At 42.0% G+C, this 11098-nt stretch overlaps 1 protein-coding gene across 1 annotated transcript in view; it reads right to left on the minus strand.

Moving 5' to 3' along the window:
• Window positions 1–8095: 8095 nt before the first annotated feature.
• The window catches only part of LOC101353357 (uncharacterized protein C2orf78), a 9010-nt gene continuing 6007 nt past the window's right edge, over window positions 8096–11098 (minus strand). Inside the window, exon 3 of the mRNA XM_004369366.1 lies at window positions 8096–10008. Within this exon, the coding sequence (XP_004369423.1) occupies window positions 8096–10008 (1913 nt within the window). The remainder of the gene's footprint in view (window positions 10009–11098) is intronic.

An 11098-nucleotide genomic window follows, 5' to 3' on the forward strand; every position in this document is an offset into this window, starting at 1 on the left:
TGTAGATGATTTTTCTTTTATCCCTAGCCGCTCTTAAAATTCTCTCTTTATCTTTGGTTTTGGTAAGTTTGATTATAATATATCTTGGTGACTTTCTTTTGGGATCTACCTTATGTGGGGTTCGATGAGCATCTTAGATATCTTCTCATCTTTCATGATATCAGGGAAGTTTTCTGTCAACAAATCTGAGCATACCTACTTCTAAAATTGTGGTCTTGAAATACTTTTCCTATTAAAGGAAACCAAAGCTTCTTGGAGAAATGACTGATTCCAGATCTGAGGCAGGAAATGTACCTAATGAGCCTGGAGCACCTTGTAATACCATACAGCGAGGAAGTTTTAAGTAACAACTAGGGTCATGTTAAAAGAGCTCAGGAGTCAATTTAAAGAGGCTCCTACTGGCCAAAGATGGGACAATTTGAGTTTCAAAAAGGATAATTGCAATGGTTGGAAACCCCTGAAATATTTTAGATCTGTGAGTTCATAATGATATTAAAAGCAAACAACCAATTGGTAACTTTCAGAAAATAATAGGAAACAAATTCATTATCTTGAAAATTGGTGAATAAAGGGGAAAAGTCTAGCATTTATCTTATCTATCTTAGATGCAGCAGAGTTACCAAGTAGTAGATGAGGAGAAACTAATAAATGAAAAAGAAATGATAGAATGCCACCATTTTGCAACTGCCAGTGAATTAATTACTTGGCATTGAATGCGAATAATTGGTAACATCACAAAAAGAGAAACAACAGACATTATTTCTCTCTGCATGAAAAACCACCACACCACCTACAGTGGATCAAACCTCTGGAATTTTGCAATTCAGCTAAGAAATTTGTAGGAAATAAAGAGGACAGAGGACTATGTTAAATTGCAGCATGAGGATGAAATCAGGAAAATCCAGACTATGGGAAACTATAGGTCAAATGATCAAGTTCTTCAACAGATAAATTGAGGAAGATATTGAAGGAAGAAAGAAACTTAAAACACATATTTTTAAAAAAGGCAAGATTAAACCCTAATGTCTAGAGATACACTCATGGATGATAAAACATAACGAAATACAAACAACTGATTAGTATAAAAGTCAAGATATGAATACTTTTGCGAAGAGAGAGGGGTTTACGATTAAAGAGTATCTAGGGTGGCTGACAAAGCTCTGTTTCTTAATCTGGGTGACAGTACAAGGCTGGCCTCCTCATATTCATTAAGCTATATTTCTTTGGTGTGGTTTCTTTATCTGTGTTTTATATTACAAAAAGTAGTTCTTGTTTAGGAAGCATTGAGTTTCTGTTTATGATGATGGAAATTTTGGCAATTGATATTGGTGATGGTTGCACAACATGATGGATGTAATTGGTGTCACTGAATTGTACATGTGACAAATGTTGACTTGGCGAATGTGTTATGTATATTTTTACAACAATAAAAAACCAAAACCACAAGAAGACAAACAAAAAGTGGTTCCAAAGTGATGTTGAAAATCTGAACAGACCCATAACGAGAAGAGATTGAAAAGGTAATAAATCAGTTCCAACAAAAAAAAGCCCTGGCCCAGAGGGCTTCACTGGAGAATTCTACCAAATATTCAGAGAAGAGCTTAACACCAGTACTACTCAAACTATTTCAGAACATAGACAAGGAAGCCTCACTTCTGAATTCATTCTATAAAGCCAGCATAACCCTGATACCAAAACTGGCAAAGACACCACAAAAAAAGGAGATTATAGACCAGTATCTTTCATGAATATAGATGCAAAAATTCAGAACAAAATTCTAGCCAATAGAATTCAGCATCAATACACCACCGCCAAGTAGGATTCATACCCGGTATGCAAGGATGGTTCAACGTTAGAAAATCAATCATTATAATCCACCACATAAATAAAAGGAAAGAAAAGAATCACACGATCATCTCAATTGACACAGAATAGGCATTCGACAGAGTCCAACACCCATTCCTGATAAAAACTCTCAATAAAATAGATATAGAAGGGAAAATTCTCAACATAATAAAGGGCATCTATGCAAAACCAGTGGCCAACATCATTCTTAAGGGAGAGAGGCTGAAAGCAGGAACAAGACAAAGGATGTCCTTTATCACAACTTCTGTTTAACATAGTGCTGGAAGTCCTAGCTAGAGCAATAAGGGAAGAAAAAGAAATAAAGGGCATCCAAATTCGTAATGAAGAAGTTAAACTGTCCCTATTTGCAGATGATATGATACTATATATAGAAAACCCAAAAGACTCCATGAGTAAACTACTGGAATTAATAGAAAGATTCAGCAGAGTAGCAGGATACAAGATAAGCATATAAAATCAGTTGGATTTTTATACACCAATAAAGAGAACGGCGAAAAGGAAATCAGGAAAAGAATACCATTTATAATAGCCCCTAAATAAAATAAAATACTTAGGAATAAATCTAACCAGGGATGTAAAAGACCCATACAAAGAAAACTACAAAACACTATTGCAAGAAACCAAAAGAGATCTACATAAATGGAAAAACATACCACTCTCATGGATAGGTAGACTCAATATTGTGAAAATGACAATTCTACCCAAAGCAATGTACAAATACAATGCAATCCCTATCCAAATACCAATAACATTCTTTAAAGAGATGGAAGAACTAATCATTAACTTTATATGGAAAGGGAAGAAGCCCCAGATAAGTAAAGCATTACTGAAGAAGAAGAATAAAGTTGGGAGACTTGTACTACCTCTCCTCAGAACCTACTGTACAGCCTGGTACTGGTACAACGACAGATACTTTGACCAATGGAACAGAATTGAGAACCCAGATGTAAACAACTGGGATCTTCTAAAAATTAAACACTTATGCTCATCAAAACACTTCACCAAGAGAGTAAAAAGAGAACCTACAGACTGGAAAAAAACTTTTGGCCGTTATGAATCAGACAAAGGTCTAATGTCTAAAATCTACAAGAAAATCCAACACCTCTTCCATAAAAAGACAAATAATCCAGTTAAAATATGGGCAAAGGAAATGAACAGACACTTCACCAAAGAAGACATTCAAGCGGCCAACAGACAAGTGAGGAAATGCTTGCGATCACTAGCCATTCCAAAAAAAACCCGTTGCCATCTAGTGGACTCCAACTCATAGCGACTCTATAGGACAGAGGAGAACTGCCCCGATAGAGTTTCCAAGGAGCGACTCATGGACTCGAACTGCCAACCTTTTAGTTAGCAGACGTAGCTCTTAAACACTATGCCACCATGGTTTCCAATAGCCATTAGAGAAATGCAAATCAAAACCACAGTGACATACCATCTCACCCTGGCATTACTGGCACGAATAAAAATAAAAAAACCGGAAATAACAAATGTTGGAGAGGCTGTGGTGAGATTGGAACTCTTATGCACTGCTGGTAGGAATGCAAAATGGTACAACCATTTTGGAAAATGATGTGGTGCTTCCTTAGAAAGCTAGAATTAGAAATACCATCTGCTCCAGCAATCCCACTCCTAGGAATATATCCTAGAGAAATAAGAGTCATCACACGAATAGACATATGTACACCCATGTTCATTGCGGCATTGTTAACAGCAAAAAGATGGAAACAACCTAGATGCCTATCAACAGATGAATGGATAAACAAACTATGGTACATACATACAATGGAGTATTACTCAACGATAAAGAACAATGATGTATCTGTGAAGCATCTCATAACATGGATGAATCTGGAGGGCATTATGCTGAGTGAAATAAGTCAATCAGAAAAGAACAAATATTGTATGAGACCACTACTATAAAAACTCATGACAAGGTTTACACAGAAAAACAATCCTTGATGGTTCTGAGGGAGGAGACGGAGGGAGGGAAAAACACTAAATAGACATTAGATAAGTGGTAACTTTGGTGAAACGTAAGACAGTACACAATACTGGGGAAGTCAGCACAACTTGTGCAAGGCAAGGTCATGGTAGCTCCATAGACACATCGAAACTCCCTGAGGGACCTAATTGCTGGGCTGAGGTCGTGGGGACCATGGTCTTGGGGAACATCTAGCTCAGTTGGCATAGCATAGTTTATAAAGAATATGTTCTGCATTCTACCTTGGTGAGTAGTATCTGGGGGCCTTAAAACCTGTGAGCGGCCATCTAAGATACTCCACTGGTCTCACCCCTTCGGGAACAAGGGAGAATGAAGAAAATAAGATACAAGGGAAAGTTGTGGTCCAAAAGTCTAATGGACCACAACTACCACAGCCTCCACCAGGCTGAGTCCAGTACAACTAGGTGGTGCCCGGCTACCACCACTGACTGCTCTGACAGAGATCACAGTACAGGGTCCTGGACAGAGATGGAGAAAAATGTAGAACAAAATTCTAACTCACAAAAAAAGACCAGACTTACTGGCCTGACAGAGACTGGAGAAACCCGAGAGTATGGCCTCTGGACACCCTTTTAGCTCAGTAATGAAGTCACTCCTGAGGTTCACCCTTCAGCCAAAGATTAGACAGGGTAGCTGGGGAACTTAGGAAAAAGGGTTATTTTGCATTGAATATCCCCTTGTACCTTTTTTTTTTTAAATTGTACTTCAGGTGAAGGTTTACAGAACAAATAGTTTCTCATTAAACAGTAGTACACATATTGTTTTATGACATTGGTTAACAACCCCCGACATGTCAACACTCTCCCTTGTCTACCTTTTTTATTTTTTTTTGTTGAAAATATACATAGCCAAAGATACACCATTTCAAAAATTTCTACATGCACAGTTCAGTGACATTGACTACGCTCTTCCAGTTATGCTGCTATTCTCACTTTAGATGAAGGTTTACAGAATGAAATAGTTTCTCATTAAATAGTACACACGTTGCCCTATGACAATGGTTAACAACCTCACAACACATCAACACTGTCGTTACTCAACCTTGGGTTCCCTATCACCAGCTTTCCTGTCCCCTTAAGCCTTCTAGCCCTTGTCTCTGGACTGCCGTGCCTCATTAGTCCCATTTGGTTTTATGGGGCTGTCCAATCCCTGGCTGAATGGTGAACTTCAGAAGTGACTTCACCATTGAACTAAAAGCGTGTCTGGGGGCCATACTCTCGGGGTTTCTCCAGTCTCCTTTAGGCCAGTAAATCTGGTCTTTTTTTAGTGTGTTAGAATTTTGTTCTACATCCTTCTCCAGCTCTGTCCAGAACCCTCTGTTGTGATCCTGGTTAGAGCAGTCAGTGGTGGTAGCCGGGCACCATCTAGCTGTACTGGACTCAGTCTGGTGGAGGCCTTGGTAGCTGTGGACAATTAGTCCTTTTGACTAATCTTTTCCTTGTATCCTGTTCTCTTCATTCTCTCTTGCTCCCAAAGGGATGAGACCAGTGGAGTATCTTAGATGGCTGCTCACAGGCTTTTAAGACCCCAGATGCTACTCAACAAGGTAGAATGTAGAAAATTGTCTTCATAAACTGTGTTATGCCAGTTGAGCTAGATGTTCCCCGAGACCATGGTCTCCACAGCCCTCCACCCAGCAATTCAGTCCCTCAGGGAGTTTGGATGTGTCTATGGAGCTTCCATGACCTTTCCTGGTACAAGTTGTGCTGGTTTCCCCAGTATTGTGTACTATCTCACCCTTCACCCAAGATATCACTTATCTATTGCCTATTTAGTATTTTCCCCCCACCCCTCCCATGCCTGGTAACCAATAAAGATTGTTACTTTTTGGGTGTAAACTTTTTCATGGGTTTTTACAATAGAGGTCTCATACAATATTTGTCCTTTTGTGATTGACTCATTTCACTCAGCATAATGTCCTCCAGTTTCGTCCATGTTATGAGATGCTTCACAGATTCATCATTGTTCTTTCTCGTTGCATAGTACTCCATTGTGTGTATGTACCATAGTTTATCCATTCATCTGTTGATGGGCATCTAGGTTGTTTCCATCTTTTTGCTATTGTGAACAATGCTGCAGTGAACATGGGTGTGCATTTGTCTATTCATGTGATGACTCTTATTTCTCTAGGATATATTCCTAGGAGTGGGATTGCTGGATCATATGGTATTTCTATTTCTAGCTGTCTAAGGAAGTGCCATATTGTTTTCCAAAACACTTGTATCATTTTGCCCACCAGCAGTGCATACAAGTTCCAATCTCCCCGCAGCCTCTCCAACATTTGTATTTTGTGTTTTTTTGATTCATGCCAGTAATGCCAAGCCTATCTCTTTATCTATAAAATAGGGTTAATAGTACTTTAAAAAGACTTAGCCTAGTGTTACCTGGTACAGAAGAAATTCTCAATAAATGTAAATTACTATTGGTAACAGCCCAAATGTCCAAAGACTGATGAATAAACCAATATAGTATATGTGTACAATGATATACTGTGCAGCCATATAAAGGAATGAAGTGTCAATACATGCTATGACATGGATGAACCTTGAAAACATTAGGCTAAGTGAAAGAAGCTGGACACAAGGTCACATATTGTATGATTGCATTTATATGAAATGTCCAGAGCAGGCGAATCTATACAGACAGAAAAGTAGATCAGTGGTTGCCAGGGGCTGGGTAGAGGAGCAAATGGGAAATGGGACTGACTGCTAGTGGGTATGCAGGTTTCTTTTTGGGATGATGGAATTACAGAGTAGTGATGGTTGCACATTCTCCTGAATGTACTAAATGCTACTGAATTGGACCCTTTTAAATGGTGAATTTTTTGTATGTGACATATTTTTAACAAAACCATTTCATGTAAATTACTAATTTTTCCCACAGTGACTGCGTGCAGCCGTACCTCTCCCATCCCCCTCCATGCTCCCCCATCCTCCCCGTGCCCACTTCCGCTAGCTTCTCCACGTGACCAATAGGGAACACCTTGGTACCCTTGAGGGCCTGCGTACTGCCTTGTTTGGCACCAGTACCCAGTGCACACGAGCGCCCATCACCCGCCCTCAGTGGGAATGGATGTTTGGAGCCGATTTTCTCTTGTTCTTCAGTTGATGGCGACGATCCGGGATGGTGGCGCACGCGACCCAGTCAGTGGAGAAGGACATGGCAGGCCCTTCAAGATAATATTTAGGCCCATGCATGCTCTTCATTAGCTTTGATATCATCCACCCGTGACCTCTGGATGCTGTGCTCCGAAAGACAGGTTGGGCCGCCTCCCGGGCCTTGCAAACACTAGACTTCTGAGGGCGACAGGCCGCAAATTAGGCCTTGCTTCTCAGTATGCAGTGTGACCTCAGTTCATTGCTGAGCCCAATATGACCTCAGCTTACCAGTGAAGTGGTACAGTGACTCTGGCCTTGCTTGTTGTGAAGGTTGATTGAAGTAGAATGCCTAAAGGTCCTGAGCATAGGTGTTGAGTAAATGGTGTTTTATATTGCAGGCCCTATTCTTCTAGGTGGGCCTCATTCTACTGCAGTTCACCTAGCTAGGCCCCAAAGTTATCAGCTGCCTCCCGGGATAACTCTGCACCCTTGCCACTCCTATAGTAGGGTCCCTATGTTTTGTATTCACCATTGCCAGCCAGAATTATCCGTGTATAAGTCAACCCAAGCCTATTGGAGGAGTGTCCTGAATCCTCTTGTTTTCCAGAATAGCTGTCTGCTAGACCAGGAGACTAAGTACTGTCTCCATGAAAGACTTTTTACATTTCTCCTGGTCAACCCAGACTCATCTTTGACCACCTTCAACTCTACTCAAATTTTATTCTTTTAACTCTAACCTCAGATGCTGCTTTTTCCCTCTGCCATTTCCCCCACCTCTGCTTTTTATAATCCATAAACTCTCCCTTTCTGGCCTTCATAGCCTTGGACCAAATTCTCTATTCTTTCCTCAATTCTTACCCTCTTTCCCCCATTCTCTCATCCAAATTTCTCTTCGGGCTAATGCAGCCTTTGATTCTACCCCTACCAAAGAAAAACAGCCATTAACAGCATCTCAAAACTCAGAGGTCTTTTTATTACTCATCTATTAATTCTATTACATTTCTTTATTCAATTTGATTAAGTTTTTTACCCAAAGAATAATAAAGAAATTTGTATTTATCTATATGTGTATATATGGAAAAACAGCTGGTACCCAAAGTGGCACCAAAAATCCTAACAGCTCTTATTATATTGCATAACCATAAAATCGAGCAGTTTCCATGTCTTTCTCCCTCTCAATGAAAAACTGCACTTTCCCCAAAGAGGTGTATTTGGCAGCATTCTCACGCTCTTGTTGAGCCTGCCTCTTCATGGCCTCACGCTCTGGCCTCTGCTCTTTTGTGATAGGTGTTGACATTACTGGCTCAGGAACATTGGGTTTCCTCCATGGAATTGGTTGGAAGCCGAAATCTTGGAGTAGAAACTGGTTTTGAGGCTTAGGTGGGGACTGCTGGTTGGTCACAACAGCGGGAACATGTTGGCGCTGGAGAGAAGTGCAAGATGATGTTTTGTAGGATGCAGGCCTAGAAGCAGCAGACTGAGGGACACTGGGCTGGGTAGGGTTGGTCAAACCTGGTTGGGCCGGGTTGGTAGAAATAGGCCAAGCCGGTCTAGCAGGACCCATCCACGATGCATTGGCAGGAGCCGGCCGGGATGGATTGGCTGCAGTCGGCTGAACTGATTTATTAGAACCAGGCCGAGGAGAGTTAGCCACAGAAGGCCGATGTGAGGCCAGAGACTGTGGCCTCCGAGGAACAGGTCGAGCTTGAGGCTTGTCCAAGGTCAGAAAAGGCAAAGGTACCAACTTGACCTTCCCAGGAGGTGGCAGCTCATACTGGGATGGAGATGGACACGGTTTCTCAGCACTGCCTTCTGGTTTCTGGGCTTTGACCTGAGTTTTCTCAGCACCTTCTCCCTCACGTGGGGTATCCAGCCATGGTTTGATAGCTGGGGATGGTCGGGGGTCTTTGGTGTTGCTCGAGTTTCCCAGGGCTCGGGAGGAGGAGAGCCCAGTTTTCTTATCATTCTTCTTCCCCAGTGCATGAAAAACCTGCACAGACTCCAGCATGTGCATGCCCAGGCAGCTTCGAGGCTTCTTAAAGGTCTCTTGGCTAAGCTCAGGTTGATTTTTCTTCCGCTTCATCTTGGGAATGGTTGGCTTCTCTTCAGCCTTGACTTTGTTCCCTGACTGCTTACTGTCTTCAGCTTTCTTGGAGTTGTTTTCTCTGGTCCTTTTGGTGTTTTCCTGTCCGTGGCGCTTAGTTTTGCTGCTTCTGCTGGATGCAGCTTTCTGAGGTTTGCTGTCAGAATGCTTAGCAGTCTTCACAGGAGCCCTGTCACTGGCTTCTGCATTGCAAACAACCACTTCTCCCTCTGGGTTCTTTGCTTGGATTTTGGCCTTGGGAGCACCAGTGATAGGCTCAGAGGCTTTGTGTTTGTTCTTCCTGACTCGATCACACGAACTGTTTATCACGCTTGTCTTTTCCTGCACTTCATTCACCTTGATGGCTTTGGTATCTTTGGCTTTGATTGCCTTGGGATCTTTGGACTGATCAAGGCCATTCGAGGAATTGAAGAGCTGAGAAAGGTGACTATCCTCCACCAGTGTAGTGATACCTGCAAAACCACTGCTAGACTCATTCCCATTTTCAGGTGTGTCTTGGTCCTCAAGACTAAGGCTTTTCTTTCCCAGATAATTGTTTTCAGAACCAGACTGCTCCTCTTGACTGAGGGGATCAATGCAAGCCAGAAGATGATGAATATCAGGGATTTCTAAAGGGAGTAGTGGAGGATCTTCGTATTCTCTTGGGATCTGGCAGGCATCCAGAGGTTTTGGAAGCTTGCTTTTATTCTCATCCAGATTCTGGTTCTCTGTTTGCTCCTGACTTGGAGCTGGAGGCAGTGCAAGGACATTACTAGAACTCTGGACTGGAGCTATCACTGGAATGTCCCCAAGCTCAGGTGGTGGGTTACTCTCAGGTGTGTGGATGTTTCTGCTACTGCAGGACTTGGGGAATTCTGGAGTTTGTGGCAGACAAAATGTCTGACTTGGAGGTTGCAATCCCAGGGAAGTCTCCATCCCCAGGGAAGTTTCCATCACTACAAAGGAATCAAGAAAGAAGTCACTAAGTGTCTGGTAAGTGAGATGCTCCCCCTACCTACCAGCAGAGCAATCAGGCACCTTCCCCAACAGTGGGCAAGGCTTTCTACAAGCTCCTCTTAAGGAGCATCAGCAAGACCCTGTTTAGGAACTAGGAGGCTGCTGTTCAAGTTCTGACCCATGATCATTTGATGTCTTTGTTTCTTGGTTTTCTTTGTATTTCTTAGGGTTATTGTAAGTCAAATAAATAGTGTGAAGGTAACTTAAAAATATTAAATGTTTTATAAAATAAAGCCTGGCATTCTTATATAGGGTCCTTTCAATTCTCTCCATTCTCCTGAGAGAGTAATAATACTTGATGTCATGGACTAAGGACAGGGAGATGAACTCTTCCTCATAAGATATATAAGCAAAGACAAAGTCTATACCGACTTGCTTTAGACAGAGTGTCTGAACACATAGTTTTAAATCCTGGTGTAAATTAAGGAAATGAGGGAAAGTTAAACTGGTACTACTACAATAAGAGTTTGAAAGTGCCTTCCAAAGAGATTAAAGATGAGGGAAGGGAGTTAATTAAGGTGTGGTGGTGCAGGGGAATTGATCAGCTAGGGCAGTGGAAGGTATAGTATCCTTTGGTATGCTTTCAGGGTTCTCTTACATGTAGCATAATTGACCACTGCAGTGTCCCGAATATATTAGGTGTTCTTACATGGAATCTGGAAATGTTGGAGAGTACTGAATGAGGGTAGTGTTTAGTCTTGGGACTAAATTCTACCTCTCTGTGGACTCATCACTTCCCAGCTGCAAATTCGACCCTCCTTCTGAATGCTGGCCTTATTCCTCTCCCTTCTTGCTCTTTCTACTCACCTTGAAAACTCCTTTCTGTGATGGGTTGAGCAGACACGGAGTAGTAAAGTCCAGAGCAGGAGGCTGCTGGTAGGTCATTTGTGGGCTGAACCTCCTTTAGTACCATCACCATTTCTGGTTGAGGGGCAGAGGCCCTACCTCCTGTGTATGACACAGAGCCATAGGATTGCAGGCAGGGGCCAAGTTCTCCAGAGAGTAGGGGCCCCAGTGTGCCTTGATTAT

The sequence above is a fragment of the Trichechus manatus genome, unplaced genomic scaffold (genome assembly GCF_000243295.1).
Source record: "Trichechus manatus latirostris isolate Lorelei unplaced genomic scaffold, TriManLat1.0 scaffold00004, whole genome shotgun sequence".
Taxonomy (NCBI): domain Eukaryota; kingdom Metazoa; phylum Chordata; class Mammalia; order Sirenia; family Trichechidae; genus Trichechus; species Trichechus manatus.